This window comes from Leucoraja erinacea, chromosome 2 (assembly GCF_028641065.1).
Source record: "Leucoraja erinacea ecotype New England chromosome 2, Leri_hhj_1, whole genome shotgun sequence".
Taxonomy (NCBI): domain Eukaryota; kingdom Metazoa; phylum Chordata; class Chondrichthyes; order Rajiformes; family Rajidae; genus Leucoraja; species Leucoraja erinaceus.
The window spans coordinates 15253297-15281200 of NC_073378.1; the positions used below are offsets into that span (position 1 = coordinate 15253297).

At 44.6% G+C, this 27904-nt stretch overlaps 1 protein-coding gene across 1 annotated transcript in view; it reads left to right on the plus strand.

Moving 5' to 3' along the window:
• The window catches only part of odad2 (outer dynein arm docking complex subunit 2), a 308719-nt gene that overhangs the window by 71693 nt on the left and 209122 nt on the right, over positions 1 to 27904 (plus strand). Inside the window, exon 11 of the mRNA XM_055651852.1 lies at positions 27372 to 27518. Within this exon, the coding sequence (XP_055507827.1) occupies positions 27372 to 27518 (147 nt within the window). The remainder of the gene's footprint in view (positions 1 to 27371; positions 27519 to 27904) is intronic.

Here is a 27904-nt window from a genome sequence, read left to right on the forward strand (position 1 = left end):
CACAGTTCAGTACAACTATACATAAGCACTTAGATACTTATTAAAGATACAGTAAAAGCTTCTTTAGATATGTTAAGGGAAAAAGAGTAGCAAAGTCAAATGTGGGTCCCTTGAAGGCAGATACGGGTGAAATTATTATGGGCAACAAGGAAATGGCAGAAGAGTTGAATAGGTACTTCGGATCTGTCTTCACTGAGGAAGACACAAACAATCTCCCAGTTGTACTGGAGGACAAAGAATCTAAGAGGGTAGAAGAACTGAAATAAATTTCATTAGGCGTGAAATAGTATTGGGTAGGCTAATGGGATTGGCGGGTAGCAAACGTAACCCCACTTTTTAAGAAGGGAGGGAGAGAGAAAACGGGGAATTACAGACCAGTTAGCCTAACATCGGTAGTGGGGAAACTGCTAGAGTCAGTTATTAAAGATGGGATAGCAGCACATTTGGAAAGTGGTGAAATCATTGGACAAAGTCAGCATGGATTTACGAAAGGTAAATCATGTCTGACGAATCTTATAGAATTTTTCGAGGATGTAACTAGTAGCGTGGATAGGGGAGAACCAGTGGATGTGGTGTATCTGGACTTCCAGAAGGCTTTCGACAAGGTCCCACATAAGAGATTAGTATACAAACTTAAAGCACATGGCATTGGGGGTTCAGTATTGATGTGGATAGAGAACTGGCTGGCAAACAGGAAGCAAAGAGTAGGAGTAAACGGGTCCTTTTCACAATGGCAGGCAGTGACTAGTGGGGTACCGCAAGGCTCAGTACTGGGACCCCAGCTATTTACAATATATATTAATGATCTGGATGAGGGAATTGAAGGCAATATCTCCAAGTTTGCGGATGACACTAAGCTGGGGGGCAGTGTTAGGTGTGAGGAGGATGCTAGGAGACTGCAAGGTGACTTGGATAGGCTGGGTGAGTGGGCAAATGTTTGGCAGATGCAGTTTAATGTGGATAAATGTGAGGTTATCCATTTTGGTGGCAAAAACGGGAAAGCAGATTATTATCTAAACGGTGGCCGATTGGGAAAGGGGGAGATGCAGCGAGACCTGGGTGTCATGGTACACCAGTCATTGAAGGTAGGCATGCAGGTGCAGCAGGCAGTAAAGAAAGCGAATGGCATGTTGGCTTTCATAGCAAGAGGATTTGAGTATAGGAGCAGGGAGGTTCTACTGCAGTTGTATAGGGTCTTGGTGAGACCACACCTGGAGTATTGCGTGCAGTTTTGGTCTCCAAATCTGAGGAAGGACATTATTGCCATAGAGGGAGTGCAGAGAAGGTTCACCAGACTGATTCCTGGGATGTCAGGACTGTCTTATGAAGAAAGACTGGATAGACTTGGTTTATACTCTCTAGAATTTAGGAGATTGAGAGGGGATCTTATAGAAACTTACAAAATTCTTAAGGGGTTGGACAGGCTAGATGCAGGAAGATTGTTCCCGATGTTGGGGAAGTCCAGGACAAGGGGTCACAGCTTAAGGATGAGGGGGAAGTCCTTTAGAACCGAGATGAGGAGAACTTTTTTCACACAGAGAGTGGTGAATCTCTGGAACTCTCGGCCACAGAGGGTAGTTGAGGCCAGTTCATTGGCCATATTTAAGAGGGAGTTAGATGTGGCCCTTGTGGCCAAGGGGATCAGAGGGTATGGAGAGAAGGCAGGTACGGGATACTGAGTTGGATGATCAGCCATGATCATATTAAATGGCGGTGCAGGCTCGAAGGGCCGAATGGCCTACTCCTGCACCTAATTTCTATGTTTCTATGTTTCTAAATCCCCTGGACCTGATGGTCTGCATCCCAGGGTCCTCAGGGAGGAGGCTCTAGAAATAGTGGACACATTGATGATCATTTTCCAATGTTCAATAGATTCAGGATCAGTTCCTGTGGATTGGAGGATAGCTAATGTTATCCCACTTTTCAAGAAAGGAGTGAGAGATAAAACGGGGAATTTCAGACCAGTTAGCCTGACTTCGGTGGTGGGAAAGATGCTGGAGTCAATTATTAAAGAGGTAATAATGGGGCATTTGGATAGCAGTAAAAGAATTAGTCCAAGTCAACATGGATTTATGAATTGGAAATCAAGCTTGACTAATCTTCTGGAATTTTTTGAGGATGTGACAAGTAAAATGGACGAAGGGGTGCCAGTGGATGTAGTGTATCTAGACTTTCAGAAAGCGTTTGATAAGGTCCCGCACGGGAGACTGGTGACTAAAATTAGAGCACATCGGTATTGGGGGTAGGGTGTTGACATGGATAGAAAATTGGTTGGCAGACCGGAAGCAAAAAGTAGGAGTGAACGGGTCCTTTTCAGAATGGTAGGCAGTGGCGAGTGGAGTGCCGCAAGGCTCGGTGTTGGGACCGCAACTGTTTACCATATAGATTAATGATTTGGAAGAGGGAATTAGGAGCAGCACTAGCAAGTTTATGGATGACACAAAGCTGTGTGGCAGTGTGAACTATGAAGAGGATGTTAGGAGGTTGCAGGGTGACCTGGACAGGTTGAGTGAGTGGGCAGATGTGTGGCAGATGCAGTGTAATATAGATAAATGTGAGGTTATCCACTTTGGTGGCAAAAACAAGGGGCAGATTATTATCTCAATGGGGTTAGGTTAGGCAAGGGGGAGGTGTAGCAAGATCTTGGTGTCCTTGTACACCGGTCACTGAAAGTTGGCTTACAGATACAGCAGGCAGTGGACAAAGCTAATGGAATGTTGGCCTTCATAACAAGAGGATTTCAGTATAGAAGTAAAGAGGTTCTTCTGCAGTTGTATAGGGCTCTGGTGAGACAACATCTGGAGTATTGTGTTGAGTTTTGATCTCCTAATTTGAGGAAGGACATCCTTGTGATTGAAGCAGTGCAGCCTAGGTTTACGAGATTGATCACTGGGATGGTGGGACTGTCATATGAGGAAAGATTGAAAAGACTAGGCTTGTATTCACTGAAGTTTAGAAGAATGAGGGGAGATCTTATAGAAACATATAAAATTCTAAAGGACTGGACAAGCTAGATGCAGGACCATTTTTCCCAATGTTGGGCGAGTCCAGAACCAGGGACCACAGTCTTTGAATAAAGGGGAGGACATTTAAGTCTGAGGTGAGAAAAAACTTTTTCACCCACAGAGTTGTGAATTTATGGAATTCCCTGCCACAGAGGGCAGTGGAGGCTAAGTCACTGGATGGATGTAAGAGAGAGTTAGATTGAGCTCTAGGGACTAGTGGAGTCAAGGGATATGGGGAGAAGGCAGGCACGGGTTATTGATAGGGGACGATCAGCCATGATCACAACGAATGGCGGTGCTGGCTCGAAGGGCCGAATGGCCGCCTCCTGCACCTATTTTCTATTATTTTTTGTTTCTATGTTTCTAAATAAGCATCAGCTAGATGACACTTAAATGTAGTATTTACTAGACCAAGAGGGTCCCCTGTTCACACGGGAGGGCTGGTCCCCCAATGCTATATTCCACCTCTCCACCAATTCCAATATTGGTGGCCAGTGGGGGGGGGGGGGGGGGGGGGGGGGGGGGGTGGCGCTTTCTGGAGTGCGAGTATGGGTGTTGTGCGTTGAAGGGACTTGTTTCCAGAGGGCTAGCGAGGACATTGTGGGCCAAATGGATTATTGGGGTGACAGCTCAGTCATTCATGCCTGATGTGCTGGCAGCTCACTCAAGGCTGGTGGGCAGGCGGTTGACTAACGGCTATTCCTTGAAATTCCATTTCAAGCAGGGTGCAAGGCCACCAAATTCAAGTGCAGTTTCTTACCACTTCAAGCAGGGTGCAAGGCAACCAAATCCAATTGCAGTTTCATACAACTTCAAGCAGGGTGCAAGACAACCAAATTCGAGTGCAGTTTCATATCATTTCTAGCAGGGTGCAAGGCCAACAAATTCAAGTGCAGGTTCATACCACTTCAAGCAGGGTGCAAGGCCACCAATTCAAGTGCAGTTTCATACCGCTTCAAGCAGGGTGCAAGGTCACCACATTCAAATGCAGTGTCATACCATTGCAAGCAGGGTGAAACCACCATAAAACCACACAAAACGCCACACTCACAGTCTAGTAGACATTCAGTGTGTTCAGTTGATTCACAGCTCCGACAGAGTCGTGACCTCTCCCTTCCCCATCTTGCAGAGACTGAGCCACACCCACACTTCTAGGTTTTCTAATCACACTTATTTTTCATTGTTGGGAAGAATTCTCTGCACCTGATGAATGGAAGGGGGCGGAGTAAGATGGCCAAAAATCACAGCCATAATTGGTAGGGTTTTATCTAAAATCAATATATAGTGTAAACAGGAAGTTGTCAAGTTTAGACTTTTAATCGTGCTTTATTTCAAACCAACCATCACCAACAACCATTTGCTGTGCTTTATTTCATACCGACCATCACCAACAACCATTTGCTGCAACAACCATTTGCTGTGCTTTATTTCAAACCAACCACCAGCAACAACCATTTGCTGTGCAAACCAACCACATTTTTATTTTCAAACTAAATTAAGGGCACTCAAGGTCAGTAAAACCACACTCAGTTTAGTAGAAATGTGTTCAGTGTTATTCACAGCTCAGACTGAGAAACGTGACCCTCTCGTTCCCCCATCTTGCAGAGACTGACTGAGGCACTCAACACTTCTGGGTTTTATAGTCCCTCTGGAAGGGGCGTGGCCTTCAGGAGAGAGAATCTCAACATTTTTTAAACACTAATAACTCTTTTATTTTTAATCAATGGAAAACATCCTCTTGTCCTGCACAGCAGAGGGGGACTCTGAGTAAGATGGCCAACAATCACAGCCGTAGGTGGCATCGTTTTTTCGAAAACCAATATACAGAACAGGAAGTGGTCAAGATCAGGCTTTTAGTGATGTAGATATCTGATTTCACTACATTCTGAGGCAGTGAGATTCTGATATCAATCGTTATTTCTGTGAAATAATACCTACCCCTCAAAACCCCTTTAAAACATCTTCTTCGTGCTTTTGATACCTCATAATTTTAATTATCTATCTTCTCTAGGCCTGTCATAATCTTATACCTAAGATAGACCCAAAATGCTGGAGTAACTCAGTGGGACAGGCAGCATCTCTGGAGAGAAGGAATTTATGACGTTTCGGGCTGTCAGAAGAATGTTCTCGATCCAAAATATTACCCATTCCTTCTCATCAGAGATGCTGCTTGTTCTGCTGAGTTACTCCAGCATGTTGTGTCTACCTTTAGCGTAAACCAGCATCTGTAGTCCCTTCCTTCACACGTAATCTTATACTTGTCAGGCCAAAGCTTAGTCTCCTTTGATTCAGGGAAAACTAGTCCAGCTTATCCAATCTCTCCACATAACTAAGGTCTTCCAATCTTGGGAACATCCTGATGAATCTCCTCTGCAGTCTCGCATAGAAACATAGAAACATAGAAATTAGGTGCAGGAGTAGGCCATTCGGCCCTTCGAGCCTGCACCGCCATTCAATATGATCATGGCTGATCATCCAACTCAGTATCCCGTACCTGCCTTCTCTCCATACCCCCTAATCCCCTTAGCCACAAGGGCCACATCTAATTCCTCTTAAATATAGCCAATGAACTGGCCTCAACTACCCTCTGTGGCAGAGAGTTCCAGAGATTCACCACTCTCTGTGTGAAAAAAGTTCTTCTCATCTCGGTTTTAAAGGATTTCCCCCTTATCCTTAAGCTGTGACCCCTTGTCCTGGACTTCCCTAACATCGGGAACAATCTTCCTGCATCTAGCCTGTCCAACCCCTTAAGAATTTTGTAAGTTTCTATAAGATCCCCTCTCAATCTCCTAAATTCTAGAGAGTATAAACCCAAGTCTATCCAGTCTTTCTTCATAAGACAGTCCTGACATCCCAGGAATCAGTCTGGTGAACCGTCTCTGCACTCCCTCTATGGCAATAATGTCCTTCCTCAGATTTGGAGACCAAAACTGTACGCAATACTCCAGGTGTGGTCTCACCAAGACCCTGTACAACTGCAGTAGAACCTCCCTGCTCCTATACTCAAATCCCTTTTGCAATGAAAGCTAACATACCATTCGCTTTCTTTACTGTCTTTACTGCCTGCTGCACCTGCATGCCTACCTTCAAGCTATCCTCATTAGCTATCCTCCAACATTGACTATTCTCCAGTCTTCTGATATTTCGCCTATGGCTAACAAGGATGCAAGACATCTCCCTGAGGGTTCCCTGGTCTTTCCATAGCATTCTGGGATAGGTTTCAACTAGTCCTGGGGATTCTTATATTTCCAAGCTTTCTAACATCTTCAACATTTAAATAATGTCAAGCTCCAGACTACCAATAATTCTTTCAATGAATTCCTTGGTGAAAACAATAATAATTATTCATTTATAATGCCATCACATCGCCTGCTCAATACATAGATTTACCCTTTGGTCTCCACTCTTGCCATAGTTCTCTTCTTGATGATAATAAATTTATGGGATAAGTTGGAATTCTCCATATTCTTTGCTGGAAAAGTTATTTTAAAACAATATTGAGCAGTACAGCAGTGGAACAGGCTCTTCGACCCACAATCTCCATGCTTATCATGATGCCATGTTGAACTAATCTCGTCTGCCTGCACATGATCCATATCGCTCCATTCTCTGCATATCCCTTTGTCTCTTGAAAAGCCTCTTAAATACCACGTAAGTATCTGCCTCCACCCTTACTGCTGGAAGTGTGTTCCAAGCACCTCACTCAATTCCTTAAAAAATGTGCCCTTCTCACTTTAAAACTATGTCCTGTAGTCTTTGACATTTATATCCTGGAAAAAAAACATCTGACTGTCTCATAATTTGCCTCTCATAGTTTTATATACTTCTCTCAGATTTCTCCTCTGCCTTTGACACTCCAGAGAAAACTGTCCAAGTTTGTCCAAACCCTCCCAGTAGCTAGTACTCGTAGCTGGTACCTTCTATTCAGGCAATGATCTGGTAAACCTCTTGTGCGCCGTCTCCAAAGCCTCCACATCCATCCTGTAATTTCATGGCCTCTTTTTGCTATTTTGTTTTTTGGTATCATATACTATTTTTTCTGATTAAATCTTCAATAATCTTTGTCATCCAAGGATCAATAATTATACTATCTTTGCTTTTCACCGCTCCTGGAACTTGCTGGCTCTTGCCCTTTTAATAGACCCCCACCGGTCATATTATGTTTCACTCGGAAGCATCAGCTCCAACTTACTTTCACTGGTCCTCTCTTGTGCTATTAAAATCTTGTGCTATTCACACTCCCCCCCCGGGTTATTCACACCCCCCATCCCCTCCCCGCTGCTTCAAAAAGGCAGCCAACAGCCTCCCCTCGGTCATTCACGATCCCCGTCCCCTCCCTCCCCCCCCGGGTTATTCACACCCCCGCCCCCTCTTCCCTCCCCGCTGCCTCGAAAAGGCAGCCAACAGTCCCCCCCGTTTAGAGTGGAAAGGGAAGACCCACACCATCCTGGCCACACACTCATTTCACCATTGCCATCAGGAAGAAGGTACAGGAGTCTGAAAACTGTAATGTCCAGGTTCAGGATCAGTTTCTTCCCTACAGCCAAGCAAGCAAGAATTTCATTGTCCTATTTGGGACGTGACAATAAAACAGTCTTGAACCCCCCCACCCCCTCCCCGGCGGGGAGATTTGCAAAGGCTACTGCGGAGACTTTAAACTAGAACGGTTGGGGGGAGGGACTCAAATAGAGAAAGCTTGTAGACAGTGTGTGAGGCAGGAGGCAGAGAAGGGAAGCACTCAGACCCAACATGTAGGGGGGAAAGGAGAAAACAATAATAAACAGAGAATAAGAGGTGGTGGGATTCTTAAATGTGTGAGCAGAGAGACAGAGGGGTGTAAAATGGGGGTAAAAGCAATAGGTAGCAAGGTGAAAAGTAAAAGTGGCAGGCAGATAAATCCAAGGCAAAAATCAAAAAGGGCCACTTTTCAACATAATTGTATAAGGGGTAAGAGCGTTATAAAAACAAGCCTGAAGGCTTTGTGTCTCAATGCAAGGAGCATTCGTAATAAGGTGAATGAGTTGAATGTGCAGATAGCTATTAATGATTATGATATAGTTGGGATCACGGAGATATGGCTCCAGGATGACCAAGGCTGGGAGCTGAACATCCAGGGATATTCAATATTCAGGAGGGATAGACAGAAATGAAAAGGAGGTGGGGTAGCGTTGCTGATTAGAGAGGAGATTAACGCAATGGAAAGGAAGGACATTAGCTTGGAGGATGTGGAATTGATATGGGTAGAGCTGCGAAACACTAAGGGGCAGAAAACGCTAGTGGATGTTGTGTACAGGCCACCTAACAGTAGTAGTGAAGTTGGGGATGGCATCAAACAGGAAATTAGAAATGCGTGCAACAAAGGCAAGTAAAACAGTTATAATGGGTGACTTCAATCTACATATAGATTGGGTGAATCAAATTGGCAGGGGTGCTGAGGAAGAGGATTTCTTGGAATGTATGCGGGATAGTTTTCTAAACCAACATGTAGAGGAACCAACAAGAGAACAGGCTATTCTAGACTGGGTATTGAGTAATGAGGAAGGGTTAGTTAGCAGTCTTGTTGTGCATGGCCCCTTGGGCAAGAGTGACCATAATATGGTTGAGTTCTTCATTAGGGTGAAGAGTGACATTGTTAATTCAGAAACAATGGTTCTGAACTTAAAGAAAGGTAACTTTGAGGGTATGAGACGTGAATTGGCCAAGATTGACTGGAGATTAATTCTTAAAGGGTTGACAGTGGATATGCAATGGAAGGCATTTAAAGACTGCATGGATGAACTACAAAAATTGTTCATCCCAGTTTGGCAAAAGAATAAATCGGAAGGTAGTGCATCCGTGGATAACAAGGGAAATCAGGGATCGTATCAAAGCAAAAGATGAAGCGTACAAATTAGCCAGAAAAAGCAGCCTACCAGAGGACTGGGATAAATCCAGAGACCAGCAGAGGAGGACAAAGGGCTTAATTAGGAAAGGGAAAATAGATTATGAAAGAAAACTGGCAGGGAACATTAAAACCGACTGCAAAAGTTTTTATAGATATGTGAAACATAGAAACATAGAAATTAGGTGCAAGAGTAGGCCATTCGGCCCTTCAAGCCTGCACCGCCATTCAATATGATCATGGCTGATCATCCAATTCAGTATCCCGTACCTGCCTTCTCTCCATACCCTCTGATCCCCTTGGCCACAAGGGCCACATCTAACTCCCTCTTAAATATAGCCAATGAACTGGCCTCAACTACCCTCTGTGGCAGAGAGTTCCAGAGATTCACCACTCTCTGTGTGAAAAAAGTTCTCCTCATCTCGGTTTTAAAGGATTTCCCCCTTATCCTTAAGCTGTGACCCCTTGTCCTGGACTTCCCCAACATCAGGAACAATCTTCCTGCATCTAGCCTGTCCAACCCCTTAAGAATTTTGTAAGTTTCTATAAGATCCCCTCTCAATCTCCTAAATTCTAGAGAGTATAAACCAAGTGAAGAGAAAGAGATTAGTTAAAACAAATGTAGGTCCCTTGCAGTCAGAAACAGGTGAATTGATCATGGGGAACAAGAACATGGCGGACCGATTGAATAACTACTTTGGTTCCGTCTTAACTAAGGAAGACATAAATAATCTGCCGGAAATAGCAGGGGACCGCGGGTCAAAGGAGATGGAGGAACTGAGTGAAATCCAGGTTAGCCGGGAAGTGGTGTTAGCTAAATTGAATGGATTAAAGGGCGATAAATCCCCAGGGCCAGATAGGCTGCATCCCAGAGTACTTAAGGAAGTAACTCCAGAAATAGTGGATGCATTAGTGATAATTTTTCAAAACTCTTTAGATTCTGGATTAGTTCCTGAGGATTGGAGGGTAGCTAATGTAACCACACTTTTTAAAAAGGGAGGGAGAGAGAAAATGGGGAATTACAGACCAGTTGGTCTAACATCAGTAGTGGGGAAGCTGCTAGAGTCAGTTATTAAAGATGGGATAGCAGCACATTTGGAAAGTGGTGAAATCATTGGACAAAGTCGGCATAGATTTATGAAAGGTAAATCATGTCTGACGAATCTTATAGAATTTTTCAAGGATGTAACTAGTAGAGTGGATAAGGGAGAACCAGTGGATGTGTTATATCTGGTCTTTCAGAAGGCTTTCGACAAGATCCCACATAAGAGATTAGTATACAAACTTAAAGCACACGGTATTAGGGGTTCAGTATTGATGTGGATAGAGAACTGGCTGGCAGACAGGAAGCAAAGAGTAGGAGTAAACGGGTCCTTTTCACAATGGCAGGCAGTGACTAGTGGGGTACCGCAAGGCTCAGTGCTGGGACCCCAGCTATTTCAATATATATTTATGATTTGGACAAGGGAATTGAATGCAACATCTCCAAGGGATCGTATCAAAGCAAAAGATGAAGCGTACACGATGACACGAAGCTGGGGGGGCAGCGTTAGCTGTGAGGAGGATGCTAGGAGGCTGCAAGGTGACTTGGATAGGCTGGGTGAGTGGGGAAAATGCATGGCAGTTGCAGTATAATGTGAATAAATGTGAGGTTATCCACTTTGGTGGCAAAAACAGGAAAGTTATCTGAATGGTGGTCGATTAGGTAAAGGGGAGATGCAACGAGACCTGGGTGTCATGGTACACCAGTCATTGAAAGTAGGCATGCAGGTGCAGCAGGCAGTGAAGAAAGCGAATGGTATGTTAGCATTCATAGCAAAAAGATTTGAGTATAGGAGCAGGGAGGTTCTACTGCAGTTGTACAGGGCCTTGCTGAGACCACACCTGAAGTATTGCGCACAGTTTTGGTCTCCTAATCTGAGAAAAGACATTCTTGCCATAGAGGGAGTACAGAGAAGGTTTACCAGACAGATTCCTGGGATATCAGGACTTTCATATGAAGAAAGACTGGATAGACTCGGCTTGTACTCGCTAGAATTTAGAAGACTGAGGAGGGATCTTATAGAAACTTACAAAATTTCATAAGGGGTTGGACAGGCTAGATGCAGGAAGATTGTTTCCGATGTTGGGGAAGTCCAGAACAAGGGGTCACAGTTTAAGGATAAGGGGGAAATATTTTAGGAACGAGATGAGAAAAACATTTTTCACACAGAGAGTGGTGAATCTCTGGAATTCTCTGCCACGGAAGGTAGTTGAGGCCAGTTCATTGGCTATATTTAAGAGGGAGTTAGATGTGGCCCTTGTGGCTAAAGGGATCAGGGGGTATGGAGAGAAGGCAGGTACAGGATACTGAGTTGGGTGATCAGCCATGATCATATTGAATGACAGTGCAGGCTCGAAAGGCCGAATGGCCTACTCCTGCACCTAATTTCTATGTTTCTATGTTTTACCCAAAGAGAGATGATTCAGTGGAATTCTCTACCATAGAGGTCAGCCGTACCACCAATATTAAATATATTCAAGGATTATATATAGTTTTGAAGGCTGAAAAGGTCAAGGGATATGCTTTTTTCTATGCTCAATATTTTGTACAGGAAAAATTCCATCCACATTGCATATGGTGTGATCAAGACAGAAGATATATGAGGAGCTAAAGGGGGTTGTGGTTTGCAAAATGATGTAGAAATTTGAGTTAGACGGAGTTTCAGATCAGGAATTTTCTTGGCTTAATATCAGAAATCCCAGATACTGAGTGAAAGAAAGTGATTCTTCATCCCAGCTTACTGAAATAGGCCCTGGGTTCCAGATTTGTAAACGGGCTCACATTGTTAAAACATTGCTAAAAGTTTTTAGTTTATCTGGATCTTAATAAGGATGATCAATGTATACCCTTTCTGTAGTTTATGCACTCAGAATGTGAGAATTCACATAAACAGCTACATTTTTTACCTTCCCTTGTGTGTTGTACATGATTTTAATTTATGGACATGCAGTTGTGGACCAAATTATGCATACGGGGGAAGTCAAACAGGCAATACAGACATATAGCATGGAAGCAGGCTCATCTGCCAACATGTCCATGCTGAGCAAGTTGCCTACCTGAGTTAATTGCATTTGCCACTGTTTGACCCACATCTCTCAAAACCTGTCCTATCCATCAATGTCCAAATGTATTTTAGATGTTGTTATTGTACCTGCCTCAACCATTTACTCAGACAGTTTGTTCCATATACCAACCACCCTCTGTGTGAAAAACTTGCCCCACAGCCAGGTATCCTTTATAACTTTCTCTTCTTACCTTAAATGTATGGCTTCCAGTTTTCAACTTCCCCCTCCTAGGAAAAGGACTGTGACCTTGATGGGTCTGTCCCACTTAGACAATTTTTTGGGCAACTACGGGCGGCTAGTTTGTACATGTTCGCCGGTGGTCGACGACCTGCTACGACAATGGCAGTCGCTGGCAGTTGCCTAAAAAATCAGCAAGTGGAACAGTCCCATAACTATGCATCTGTATGGTCACTCCTCAAGCTCCTGCTACACATCACGGATAAAAACCTCAGCCTATCTTTATAATTTTCTCTTTATAATTCCAGCTCTCCAGTCTTGGTACATTCCTTGTGAATCTTGTCTGCACCTTTTCCATCTTAATGACAATATTCCTATAGCTTGGTGACCCGAACAGCTCACAATACTCCAAATGTGCTCTCATCAACGACTAGTAGTGTTGTAACATATGTTCAAACTCCTGTACTCAATGCCTTGAGCAACAAAGGCAAGCATGCCAAATGCTTTCTTCACCATCCTATCTACCTGTAGCATTACTTTCATGGAAATGAAAATCAAAATGAAGATGAAAAAAAAAGTGGATGCTGGAAATCTGAAATAAAATCATAAATTGCTGGAAACAGTCAGCAGTCAGGCAACATCTGTAAATGGTTAACATTTCAGTGGAAAGAGAAACTGAGTTAGCGATTCAAAAGTTAGCTCAAGAACTAACTGTGCCTCTAGCCAAGCTTTCCGGTACAGAAACAATACTGGCATCCGCCTGACAATATGAAAAATAGCCCAGTTATGCCCTTCCTTTTCCACTCTCTACTAGTCATAAATATCCTAAGCCCAACTGTCTTCAACTGTTTCATCAATTGCCTGCCTTCTATCTTGATCTCAGAAGTAAGGACTTTTGCTGATGATCGCACTTTACTCAATTTCTTTGCACAAATGCAAGACAGCATTTAAGCACAGGGTTGAAAAGTGGCAAGTAACATTTATGCCACAGAAGGGTCAAGCAATAACTATCAACAAGAGTTGAACAACCTACACTTGGCATTCATAGTTATGGAATCATAATTGGGGAAATGGCAAAAACAAACATTTGGGAGGGGTTTGGGAGAGGGGGGGGGGAAACTTTGATTTTCCTAAGAACTGAGAGCAAAGAGTGAAGAGTAAAGTTGTCCAAAAACATTGTAAATGCCATTGTCGTAGCTACTTCCACCAACATCCCTGGGAGACATAACAGGCACCCACTACTCTGTGTTTAAAAAAAAACATATTCTGTACATTTCTTTTAAACATTGCCCCATCTTACCTTAAAGCTACACCTTCTAGTCTTTGACAGTTCCACCCCAGAACTAAGATTCTGACCATCTACCTTATTTTAAGCCTCTCATAATCTATATTACTAAAGGTCTGATCTTGACCACTTCCTGTTGTTCTGTATATTGGTTTTAGAAAAAGCGCTGCCACTTATGGCTATGATTTTTGGCCATCTTACTAAGTCCCCCTCTGTTGCACAGGACAAAATGATTTTTCCCATCAATGAAAAATAAAAGAGTTATTAGTGTTTAAAAAATGTTGAGATTCTCTCTCCTGAAGGCCACACCCCTTCCAGAGGAACTATAAAACTCGGAAGTGTTGAGAACCCCTTCAAGAGGGACTATAAAACCCGGAAGTGTTTAGTGCCTCAGTCAGTCTCTGCAAGATGGGGGGAGCGAGAGGTTCACGTCTCTCAGTTTGAGCTGTGAATAACACTGAACACATGTCTACTAACCTGTGAGGAGTTTTGCACAGCTTTAGCATTTTGGAAATGCTAAAGCTGTGTTGCCTTTGGTTTGGAAATGCTAAATCTGTGTTGCCTAATTAAAGTTGTCGTGCCAAATTAAAGTTGCCTTGCCAAATTAAAGTTGCCTTGCCAAATTAAAGTTGCCTTGCCAAATTAAAGTTGCCTTGCCAAATTAAAGTTGCCTTGCCAAATTAAAGTTGCCTTGCCAAATTAAAGTTGCCTTGCCAAATTAAAGTTGCCTTGACAAATTAAAGTTGCCTTGCTAAATTAAAGTTGCCTTGCCTAATTGCCGTGCCTAATTAAAGTTGCCTTGCCTTTTTGGAATTGGTGGAGAGGAGGAATATTGCGTTGGGGGACCAGCCCTCTCATGTGATGCTGGGACCCAAAGAGTCCCATTTAGACGAGTGGTATATACTTCTATCAGGTTTTCCTCAGCCTCTGGCATTCTAGAGAAAACGATCTAAGTTTGTCCAACCTCTCATTGCAATTAATCCAAGCAGTGTTCTGTAAGCCTCTTCTGCATCCTCTCCAAATTATCATAGGGCAACCACAACTGCACTACATACTCCAAATCTGGCCCAACTAGTCTTGTAGAGCAGCATCATGACTTAGTGACTCTTATACTCAATCAGACCAATGAACGCAAGCATATCATATGCCTTCTTTACATCTGTATCTACCTGTGTTGCTACTTTCAGTGAGCTACGGACCAGGATCCCAAGATCCCTCTTCACATCAATGCTGTTAAGAGCCTTGCCATCAATCGTTGGGGAAGTCCAGAACAAGGGGTCACAGTTTAAGGATAAGGGGGAAATCTTTTAGGACCGAGATGAGGAAAACATTTTTCACACAGAGAGTGGTGAATCTCTGGAATTCTCTGCCACTGAAGGTAGTTGAGGCCAGTTCATTGGCTATATTTAAGAGGGGGTTAGATATGGCCCTTGTGGCTAAAGGGATCAGGGGGTATGGAGAGAAGGCAGGTACAGGATACCGAGTTGGATGATCAGCCATGATCATATTAAATGGCGGTGCAGGCTCGAAGGGCCGAATGGCCTACTCCTGCACCTATTTTCTTTGTTTCCATGTTTCTTCACATTCGACCGCCCAAAGTGTAACAGATCACACTAGCTCGGGTTAAACTCCATCTGCTATTTCTGCACCCATGTCTGTAGTCAGGGCTGCCAACTCTCATGCTTTGAGCGTGACACTCACGCATTTCAGCTAATTCTCACGCCCTCACGCTGAAGACAGAATTCTCACGCTGTCTTCAGTCCCTGCGCAGCAAAGATCCTATAGCAGAGCTATGGGATCTTTGCTGCACAGTTTGTCTCTATGCGCCGCATGACATAGCAATGTTACAAAATTTTGAGATTTTAAAAATCAAGTCTGCAATTTATCCCATCAGATAAAGCATAACAATAAGTTTAATTTGACACCAAATTCACTTTCATATCTCAAGTATTAAAAAAGTTATGGCCATTTTCATACTCGGAAATTAGCATCTTGTTCCCTATTGATTTTCAATGGACATTACAAAAAAGCTGTGATCTTGGATAGTCAAAAGCCCATTTCTTAACGAAAGATTAACATTTTTAAATAGCCTAAGTGTCCAAAGATTATTCACAAATAATTCACAATATAACATGATTTTTATATCTAATTTACATTAATTTATAGGCCAAATGGAAGGAATTTAGTGTTCAATTGCTGTAAATAAATGCCCATTTAAATCGGCTTTCTAGTGGGTTCATGTGGAACGCGCTGGTTTAGAACGTTGACACCGCGCTGGATTAGTGCCCTCAAATGCCGAGAAAAATACTGCGGGATATAAAAAGCCCAAAATGAACTACTCGCTATAGATAACTTGATATATAGGGTTATATATATGCCCCATTTAATGTAAAAATAAGGTACATACCTTTAATAGTTTGCTTTATAAAACCCTGGGGCTGCGAGAGGTTGCGGAGTGAACGAGAGCTTTTAAAACTATTATATCTATTATTCGAGGCCTATAAAACTAATAATACCTTTTGCGACCGGGTCTTGCAGCGATTCTCCGTTAATGATTTACTAGGCTGAACATCTGCGATTGGAACAGCCTAGTAAAAATCGCGTTTTAAACCCGCCCCCTCCAAACAGCGCCAAAATCACACACAAGGGGTGGGGCAGATGCTCAGCCACGATTCAGGTAGGTTTTGTAACATACCTACATGACAGCGATCTGCACGAATTGGGGAAGCGCGTCGGTCCCGGGCAGCGGGTGTCAGCGCTTTTGTGCGCCGTCTGCGAGCGCTGCACTTCGGGTTGCCGCGGCAACCTCGCTCCCTCCCTCCCTCCTGCCCTTCAACTCACACGGCAGCGCCAGCGCCGCCAATCCACGCTACACCGTGCCCGCTAGACTCCCCATTGGGCGGCCGGGGAAAGAGAGGGAGGGGAGAAAGAGAGAGAGAGAAAGAAAAAAAGGGAGGGATGGAGGCAAAGAGAGACAGGGGGAGGGATGTAGAAAGGGGATGAAGGAAGGAAAGGAGAAAGGGGAGAAAGACGAAGCATGAGGAAAAAGAGGGTGGGTGAGGAAAGAGAGAGGGGGAGGAAGGAGGGAGGGATGGGGGGGAGGAAAGAGAGGAGGAGGGAGGAAGGGGAGGAAAGAGGGAGGGGGGAGGATGGGGGGAATGAAAGGTGTGTGTGCCTGTTTCCCTATGTGTGTCTCCTTGTGTGTGTGTGTGTGTGTCCCTGTGTGTGTGTGTGTGTGTGTGTGTGTGTGTGTGTGTGTGTGTGCCTCCCTGTGTGTCTCCCTGTGTGTGTGTGTGTCCCTGTGTGTGTGTGTGTGTGTGTGTGTGTGTGTGTGTGTGTGTGTGTGTGTGTGTGTGTGTGTGTCTCTCCCTGTGTGTGTGTGTGTCTGTCTCTCCATGTGTGTGGCTGTCTGTCTGTCTGTCTCCATGTGTGTGTGTGTGTGTCTGTGTGTGTGTGTGTGTGTGTGTGTGTGTGTGTGTGTGCGGGTGTGTGTGTGTGTGTGTGTGTGTGTGTGTGTCTCTCCCCCTGTGTGTGTGTGTCTGTCTCTGTGTGTGTGTGTGTCTTCCTTTGTGTATGTGTCTCCCTGTGCGTCTGTTGTCACATCCTGGCCTTAGGGCTGCCAACTCGAACGCATTCAGCCAATTCTCACGCTGATGACAGAATTCTCACGCTGTCTTCAGTCCCTGCACAGTTTCTTTTTGCGCCATATCACAACGATCTGTGCAGTCTGGGGAAGTGCGTCAGTTGGCGGCTGTGAGTGACGTCGCATCTCTTCTCTTCTCTTCTTTCTTGGTTGGATGTGCAGCCGCTGCCAACATGAAGCAGCCGGAGATAAAACTAACCAGGTGAATCGGTTGTAAAACATGGGGGGGACCACAATGAGGCCAAACATCTAGGACAGGGTTCGGCAACCTACGGCACACAGGCTGAATCCGGCCCGTAACCCGAAAAAACAAGTTTTTTTTCAATTCGTTTTTCGCAGGGTCGGGGCAGGCGAGCCGACCTGAGAACTGCAGCCAGTCCCTGGGACGAGAGCTGATCTGGGAACGGCAGCCAGTCCCTGGGCACGCAGAATGCCAACTTGATCATTATGGACAAATTGGGCCAGCCACGTACATGTTGTATAACTCTGAATCTATGAAGATCTGAATGGGCTTAGAATGACCATTTAAGCAAAATTGCCCCCACTTTACCCATTTTGATTCTTGAGATTAATATCCCTTTGCTCTGTTAACAGCGTTAAAGTACTTATGAGGTCGAGTCAGGAAAGGGAACATGTTATTTCTTTTTAGTTTGCTTTAATTTGTTAGTTGATTGTTTGTTGAGTGCCATCATTTCTGAAATGGCATTAAAGTAACTTAACTGTTATAAAGCAGTAATAAGAGATTTTTGTCCAAACAATTGGAACTTGCATGAAATATTTGCATTATTAGCAGGGCTGCCAACTCTCACGCATTGAGCGTGAGACTCACGCATTTCACAAAATTCTCAGGCTCTCACGCTGATCACAAAATTTCTTATGCTCAAATATCTGTGGGTGCTGAAAGTTCAAGATAAAGCAAAAATTGTTTTAGAGGTGAGTAAAAACCCTGAGGGGAATATCAGGTGAATGCATAGTCTTTTTCCGAGGATATGTGATTCAAGCACTAGAGGGGATTGGTTTAAAGCAGGGCCATCAAACTACCGACCTGTGGGATGATTTTGGGGAGAAAAAAAGTAGTTTAGTTTCTCCCATGCAGATGGTGTGATAGGTGAGACACGGCGGCGGTGGTCCCAGCACCAACCCCCCTCCCCCTTCCCCCCCTGAGGCACGGCACACACCTCCCACCCTCACCTCCGGCGGCTCTATGTCCGTCGACCGCTCTGTCCACAACCCATGGAGTTTTAACCCCGGCCCGGAGCCAGGAGCGGACCGGGTGAGTGCTGCCCCCGGAGCCTACTATGGGAGTGGGAACACCCCCTCCCACACCCTTCCCCCCCTCGGTCGCTACGCTCCCTCGCAATTTCTCACTCTCAACTCTCACCCAATGTTGGCAGCCCTGCTGTAGTTGATCTGAATCCCACTGTATATCTCAGTCCTCCCTCTCCGCAACCAGCAATTGTGATGTTGCCTGCAAAGTTACTGACAAACCTATCAACATTTATGTCAAAGCCATTTATATACATTACAATTAATGGAGGTCCTTGCACAGCAATAGCTGCCTCGCCAACAGTATGTCTCATCCTTTCCCTTCTTTGTTGTTTTTTAGTATGTCTTGAATTATGTTTTAGTGTTCTTTAGCTTGCTTTATGGGGTGGAAGATTGCAACCTTCACGTGGTCCGCCCTGTTTCGATAAATGCAATCAACCCGGCATGCACAATCAAATAAGATCAAGTAGAAACATAGAAAATAGGTGCAGGAGGAGGCCATTCGGCCCTTTGCGCCAGCACCGCTATTCATTGTGATCATGGCTGATCGTCCCCTATCAATAACCCGTGCCTGCCTTCTCCCCTATATCCCCCCCCCCCCCCCCCCCCTCATGAGATCCCCCCTCATCCTTCTAAACTCCAGTGAATACAAGCCTAGTCTTTTCAATCTTTCCTCATATGACAGTCCAGCCATCCCAGGGATCAATCTCGTGAACCTACGCTGCACTGCCTCAATCACAAGGATGTCCTTCCTTAAATTAGGAGACCAAAACTGCACACAATATTCCAGATGTGGTCTTACCAGAGCCCTATACAATTGCAGAAGAACTCTTTACTCCTTTACTGAAATCCTCTTGTTATGAAGGCCAACATTCAATTAGCTTTCTTCACTGCCTGCTGTACCTGCACGCCAACTTTCAGTGACTGGTGTACAAGGACACCCAGGTCTCTCTGTACCTCCCCCTTACCTAACCTTACCCCATTGAGATAATAATCTGCTCCCTTGTTTTTGCCGCCAAAGTGGATAACCTCACATTTATCTATATTATACTGCAAATAGAACAAGTTGTCCTACAACTTTAGGCTGTGCACGCCATACGCAAGAAGAAGAAGCTTGTTTTATGTGGGGGGTGGGTGGGTAAACTTTTTTTAATCTCTTACCTCGACGGAGATGCGATTTTATTCACGTATCCTATCTCCATCCGCACTGCGGCCTAACATCGTGGAGTTGGCGGCCTCTGCTGGGGACCAACTTCAACCGCGGGAGCCTGCGGACTTTAACATCGTGGAGCTCGTGGCCCCGGTTAGAGACCGACTTCGGGAGCTCCGAGCCGCAGGAGCTTCGACCGCCCAACGAGGGAGCTTTGATCACCCTGACGCGGGAGCGTTGATTGCCCGAACACAGGGGCTTCGATCACCCTGACTGCGGATGGTTCGACTGCTCCGACCACGAGAGAATAAAGAGGAAGAAGATTAGACTTTATTGCCTTCCATCGCAGTGAGGAATGTGGGGAATCCACTGTGGTGGATCTTTATGTTAACTTTTATGTAGATGTGTCTTTTGATTTTTTTTTAGTATGGCTGTATGGTAATTCGAGTGTCATCATACCTTAATTGGAACATGTGACAATAAATAAACCTTTGGACCTTTGAACTCCACTGGTCACAGTATAATGTGGATAAATGTGAGGTTATCCATTTTGGTGGCAAAAACAGGAAAGCAGACTATTATCTAAATGGTGGCCGATTGGGAAAGGGGGAGATGCAGCGAGACCTGGGTGTCATGGTACACCAGTCATTGAAGGTAGGCATGCAGGTGCAGCAGGCAGTAAAGAAAGCGAATGGTATGTTAGCTTTCATTGCAAAAGGATTTGAGTATAGGAGCAGAGAGGTTCTACTGCAGTTGTACAGGGTCTTGGTGAGACCACACCTGGAGTATTGCGTACAGTTTTGGTCTCCAAAATCTGAGGAAGGACATTATTGCCATAGAGGGAGTGCAGAGAAGGTTCACCAGAGTGATTCCTGGGAATGTCAGGACTGTCTTATGAAGAAAGACTGGATAGACTTGGTTTATACTCTCTGGAATTTAGAAGATTGAGAGGGGATCTTATAGAAACTTACAAAATTCTTAAGGGGTTGGACAGGCTAGATGCAGGAAGTTTGTTCCCGATGTTAGGGAAGTCCAGGACAAGGGGTCACAGCTTAAGGATAAAGGGGAAATCCTTTAAAACCGAGATGAGAAGAACTTTTTTCACGCAGAGAGTGGTGAATCTCTGGAACTCTCTGCCACAGAGGGTAGTTGAGGCCACTTCATTGGCTATATTTAAGAGGGAGTTAGATGTGGCCCTTGTGGCTAACGGGATCAGGGGGTATGGAGAGAAGGCAGGTACGGGATACTGAGTTGGATGATCAGCCATGATCATATTGAATGGCGGTGCAGGCTCGAAGGGCCGAATGGCCTACTCCTCCTGCACCTAATTTCTATGTTTCTATGTTTCTATGGTCCAGCCAGAATAATGTTTAAGAAGGAACTGCAGATACGGGGAAATCGAAGGTAGACCAAAATGCTGGAGATACTCTGTGGGTGAGGCAGCATCTATGGAGCAAAGGAAATAGGCAACGTTTCGGATCGAGACCCTTCTTCAGACCGATCGGAAATAGGCCACGTTCAGACTGAAGGGTCTCGACCCGAAATGTTGCCTATTTCCTTCGCTCCACAGATGCTGTCTCACCCACTGAGTTTCTCCAACCTTTTTGTCTACCACCAGCCAGAATAATGCCCTTTCACCACAACCCTCTGTTTTCTATCAGTTCTGTATCCATACAGCCAAGACTCTGTAAATCCCATGAACCGTAGACATTGCAGACAATTTTTTCACTGTCACTGGTAGTAAAACAACCCATCAGTAGGTAAGTGCCAGTGAAAGGTTTTGCCTGCCAGTATTGTACATGCATCCTATCTATACATAACAAAAACTCTGATCTTGTTATCTTTCGGTTTGGTGGTCATTCTATTTGCGCAAAAACAGTTTGCGATAGCTCCACGATTTTTCACCAGTTCTCTCACCGTTCTCATGTGCTGCGATTGCACCGTTAAGTTCCGATTGGTTAAATGTCATAAAATTAGCGAGGTTTCAAAATCTTAAAAACCGCATGTGTGCAGATCGATCTCTTCTCCTGCCTTCCAGCACCGCACGGATTAGTTTCTTCCCGTCACTTCCCGGGACGGTCCGCCCCTTCCTGCACCATTGCATATTTACTAGACCTGAGGATTACCGGCGGAGGTTTCCATCCGGACTTTCGGACGGATCCGGAGCAGCCCCGCCCCAAGCAGTAGACCAGCCCCAAGCAGCCCCAAGCAGTAGGCCCAGCCCCAAGCAGTAGGCCCAGCCCCAAGCAGTAGGCCCAGCCCCAAGCAGTAGGCCCAGCCCCAAGCAGTAGGCCCAGCCCCAAGCAGTAGGCCCAGCCCCAAGCAGTAGGCCCAGCCCCAAGCAGTAGGCCCAGCCCCAAGCAGTAGCCCAGCCCCAAGCAGTAGCCCAGCCCCAAGCAGTAGCCCAACATTAGAGACCCAACCCTGCCCAGCCCAGAGTCGGAGACCCAGCCCAGCCCAGATTCGGAAATGTCGCCAAACAACAAACTCTGATCCTGGCAGAGGAGAACGACCAGCGCCCGCTGTGAGTCCCCATCACTCTGCCAATTCCAGCCACTACCCCTCTGGTCCCCCTTACAGGTTCCTCCCCTGTGATGCCCCCCTCTCCTCTCCTTCCCGTCTTTTCTCCCCCCCTCACTCACCCCCCCCCCCCCCCCACACCCCCCTCTCCCCCACAACACCCTCACGTCCACACAACCCTCTCCCCGCCCACACACCCCCCTTGCCCACACACACCCCCCCACCCACAAGCCCCCTTGCCCACCCACACCCCCACCCCCCCCCCCACACACACACACCCACCCCCCCCCCCACACACACCCACCACTCTCCCCCCACACCTGCCCACCCCTCTCCCCCCCACAACCCCTCTCCCCCCCCACGCCCCCCCCCCCACATCCCCCTCCCCTCCACATACACACCCCCGCCCACACACCCCGCTCTCCCACACACCCCTCCCCCCACACCACCTTCTCCACGCCGTCCTACACCTCCCTATCCACATACACACCCCTCCTCCCCTCCCATCCCACACACCCCCTCACCACACACCCCACTTCCCTCCACCCCCCCTCCCCTCCCAACACATCAAGAGGATGGAAAGGGAGTGTTTGGGGATGAGAGGAAATAGAAACATAGAAAATAGGTGCAGGAGTAGGCCATTTGACCCTTTGAGCCTGCACCGCCATTCAATATGATCATGGCTGATCATCCAACTCAGTATCCTGTACCTGCCTTCTCTCCATACCCCCTGATCCCTTTAGCCACAAGGGCCACATATAACTCTCTCTTAAATATAGCCAATGAACTGGCCTCAACTACCTTCTGTGGCAGAGAATTCCAAGGATTCACCACTCTGTGTGAAAAATGTTTTTCTCATCTCTGTCCTAAAAGATTTCCCCCTTATCCTTAAACTGTGACCTCTCGTTCTGGACTTCCCCAACACTGTGAACAATCTTCCTGCATCTAGCCTGTCCAACCCCTTAAGAATTTTGTAAGTTTCTGTAAGATCCCCCTCAATCTTCTAAATTCTAGCGAGTACAAGCCGAGTCTATCCAGTCTTTCTTCATATGAAAGTCCTGCCATCCCAGGAATCTGGTGAACCTTCTCTGTACTCCCTCTGTGGCAAGAATGTCTTTCCTCAGATTAGGAGACCAAAACTGTACGCAATACTCCAGGTGTGGTCTCACCAAGACCCTGTACAACTGCAGTAGAACCTCCCTGCGCAGTTAGGGGCTATGGTTGAGTGCTGGAATATTGTGTTGGGGGAACGGGTTGCATTTGGGGGCACGGGTGAGTGGTGGAATATTGCATTGGGGAATGGATTGTGTTGGGGAACCTGGCCTCCCGTGTGACTGGGACCCAACGGGTCCCACTTAGTCTAGTTCATATTTATTGTCCTGTTGCAGCCAGATTCTGCTGCACTGTAAGTTGTGCAAGGCTACAGAAGGTTGCTGGATTCGGATCTCAGTAAATAAAGCATAGAGAGTTGCGATGCAGGAACAGTTAGAAATTTTAACCCTGATTTTTCCACCCACACCCTGGTCTTGCGCTCAACAAAAAGTAGAATTATAGAGATTACTAGGCTAAGTTGGATCCGTTGGGTCCCAGCATTACACGGGAGGGCTGGTCCCCAAACGCAATATTCCACCTCTCCACCAATTCCAATATTGGTGGCCAGTGGGGGGGGGGGGGGGGGGGGGGGAGGGCTTTCTGGAGCGCTAATATGGGTGATGCGGGCTGAAAGGACTGGTTTCCAGAGGGCTAGTATGGACATTGTGGGCCGAATGGATTCTTGGGCTGGCGGCTCAGTCACTCAAGCCTGTTGTGCTGGCAGGCCACTCACGGCTGGTGGGCTGGCAGTTGACTCACGGCTATTCCTTGAAATTCCATTTTAAGCAGGGTGCAAGGCCACCAAAATCAAGTGCAGTTTCTTACCACTTCAAGCAGGGTGCAAGGCCATCAAATTCAAGTGCAGTTTCATACCTTTTCAAGCAGGGTGTAAGGCCACTAAAGACAGCGAGTCGTGACCTCTTCCTCCTCCATCTTGCAGAGACTGAGCCACGCCCACACTTCTGGGTTTTATAGTCCCTCCGCCCATCCCACCAGAAGGGGCGTGGCCTTCATGCCGTAATTGACAGTAGAGAGAATCTTAAACATTTTTTATCGATTGGAAAAATCCTAATGAACGGAGGGGGACTCTGAGTAAGGTGGCCAAAAATCACAGCATTTTTTCCAAAATCAATATAAAGCGCAAACAGGAAGTGGTCAAGATTAGACTTTATAGAAGACCAGGCAACTTTAATTGGACAAAGCAACTTTAATTAGGCAAGGCAACTTTAATTAGGCAAGGCAACTTTAATTAGGCAAGGCAACTTTTTAATTAGGCTACACAGCTTTAGCATTTCCAAACCATAGGCAACACAGCTTTAGCATTTCAAAACCAAAGGCAACACAGCTTTACCATTTACAATCCAAATGCAACACGGCTTTAACATTTCCAAACCAAAGGCAACACAGCTTTAGCATTTCCAAAACAAAGGCAACACAGCTTTAGCATTTCCAAAATTTATTTTCAAACCACATTAAGGGCACTGACAGGTCAGTAAAACCACTCACAGTTTAGTAGACATGTATTCAGTCTTATTCACAGCTCAGACTGAGAGACGTGACCCTCTCACTCCCCCATCTTGCAGAGACTGACTCAGTTAACTCAACACTTCCGGGTTTCATTGTCCCTCCGGAAGGGGCGTGGCCTTCAGGAGAGAGAATCTCAACATTTTTTAAACACTAATAACTCTTTTATTTTTCATTGATGGGAAAAATCCTCTTGTCCTGCGCAGCGGAGGTGGACTCTGAGTAAGATGGCCAAAAATCACAGCCGCAAGTGGCAGCGTTTTTTCTAAAATCAATATACAGAACACCAGGAAGTGGTCAAGATCAGACTATTAGTAATATAGATAGATAATACAGTGTAGACATAGGCTATTTTCCTGATGGCTAAACTTATTATCTTGTTATATTCTGTGTCAATGACAGAGTAACTAGCACTTTGAATTTCTTTTAACATCTTTTTTAATACAGAGAAATGCAGATAGATCTTTACTTACAAAATGGAAAGCGTTGTAGTTAAATCTGCACTTAATTAGACCATAACATGCGATTGTTCTTATGCCAGAAGATTTATTTTAGGCTTAGATATCGTGTTTCAAAAAGTCTAAATAATCTTAATACATTTTGGTTTATGTTGATATAGATTGAAAGCTTGAATACTTTTGGAAACATATACTGTTAAATGGCACAAATTAGATTATTAAAGAGAACAAATATTTATTCCTTCCTCAATCAAGCAATTACATTCCAAACTTGTGTCTCTAAACACATTAATTACATTTTGTGTGGTTTTCCTTTTAAAGTTTTTTTTATCATGATCTCTGTATGTGCTTTTTAAATAGAAAAATAGATTTTTCAGTTTTTCCTTTGTTTTATAACTATTAACTCTAAAGTTCAAAACTGACTGTATTCTCATCCTTATAATCTGCCATGGTGAAAGAGTATCAAGCATATCTTGTCCGCATTTAAGTGCTGCTAAATAGTGTTTCAATTAAATACGAAGATGGGAACACATCTGTGTTTGGCTTTGACTGCAGGAAGACAGCAGAGTGCCTTTTTTGTTGGAATGCTACAGTTCATCATTTTAATATAATTGATAACATTATAACTTGAGAGCCACCTGCTTTGAATCCTTGGGGCTGTAAATAAGTACTGGTAAAAATCCAATTCTGTCTACTTGACATAAAGCAACAATTTATTTTTCATTTGTTGATTCCTGACCAAATCCCACTGACGATTAGCCTTGGTATTAAATTATTTGGTTACGCTCTAATCAATCCACAATAACTTTTTAAAATGAGAAAAATCATGGAGAATTCTGAGATCATGAGAATGAATTCAAAATCTTTCAATGTGTGAAACAATACATTAATTGGTTACTTTGCCTCATAATTGGTAATTAGGAAAGGAAAAGTAAATGATAGACATTTTGGTGCCAATATATCAAATAAATGTGGTAGTGAATGTGATACTTTGCCCAAAGACAGAAAATTAAATTATTCAGGTCAGTGCCTCAAACAGGCAAAAAAAAAGCCTGAATGACCTTAATGGCTCCTTACGATATCGAAGACCATTGTTGGCTTTCAGTTAAGTCTTTGCCATTGACCCCAATCCTTCCTGATCACTCGTGCTTCACTTACATCTAACTATCAGTCACTTTTACCACCTCTTTTGATTGCCTACTTCAGTTTAATTACCTCCTCTTCACACCTCTCACCAACGTCTTTGTACTCCACACAAAGGCTGTTTGTCGCTGGGGAAATAAATACTGGTACTTTGCATGCAGGGTGTTTTGGGATAATAGAACAGAGAATATAAATCATAAAACATTATAGCACAAGAACAGGCCCTTTGGCCCACCAATGCCTGTGCTGAAAATAATGCCAAAACCAATTCTTATCTGCCTGCACATAATCAATATCTCTCTATTTCCTACATATCCATGTGTCTATTCAAATGTCTCTTGAAAGCCACTATCACATCTGCCACAACAGCACATTCCAGGCAGTCACCACACTCTGCGCTTACAAAAAATTTGCCCCATACATGTCCTTTAAACATTGCCCCTCTCACCTTAAAGCTATATGCTCTCATATTTGATGTTCCACTTTGCGAAATGTTCTGACTACCCTGTCTATGCTTTTCATAATTTTGAAGACATCTATCAGGAGTTTCCTCAAACTCTGGTGTTCTAGAGAAAACAATGCAAGTCTGTCCAACCTCTCCTTGTTACTAATGCCCTCTAATATAATTCTGGTAAACCTCCTCTGCACCGTTTCTAAATCCTCCACATCCTTCCTGCAATGGGGCAACCAGAACTACACGTAACATTCCAAATGCAGCCTAACCAAATCCTATAAAGCTGCATCCATGACTTCCATGACTCAATGCCCCAACCTATAAGTGCATGCAGACCATATGCCTGCTTTACCACTCTATCTACTTTATCTATCATATTCTAGAATAGAGGTTAAATGATGCTTAAGACTCAATATCATGTGCACTGAGGCCTACCCATTCCTACACAAGCTGCCTGCGTCATGTTACTTGCAAGAAGAAAGTTAGCAGAAGATTTAAGTATTTTGAAAGTTTTATCGATCTTAAAATACTGTTTCAAATATACCAACTTTTGTCTTTTACGTTAAAAAATGTACTTTTATTTGCTAAAACGACAATTGAAATGAAATACGTTATTTTGTTATTCTCACACAATTTGCATAATTTTCTTCACACTGTGATTTCAGGGTGGCAACCAAACAGCTACTGTTATTGCCTTATGCTCAATGAGAGACTTTAATTTGTCCAGTGAGACATGCCAGTTGGCCATTCGAGATGTGGGTGGCCTTGAAGTTCTGGTTAACTTGTTAGATACAGAAGACATCAAATGCAAGGTAATTCAGATTTTACAGTTATATTGTTGCAATACGATTTTTTTTGACATCAGGTTGTTGATTGTTCTTTGTTTAACATAGATTCATAGAATACAGAAACAGGATCTTCGGCCTAACTCGTTCATGTCAACCAAAATGCTCCATCTAACATTTGCCCATGTTTGGCCCATATCCCTCAAATCATTTTGATCCATGCAGATATCCAAATGTTTTTTAAATATTGTTATACCACCTGCGTCAACTACATGCGTCGGCAACTTGGTCCATATACCCACCACCCTCTGAAAAAAAGTTGCCCCCCAGATTCCTATTAAATCTTTCCACTCTTATTTTAAAGGTACAGTGCTTTAGTAAAGGTACAGTGAGCCAAGGGTACAGTGCTTTAG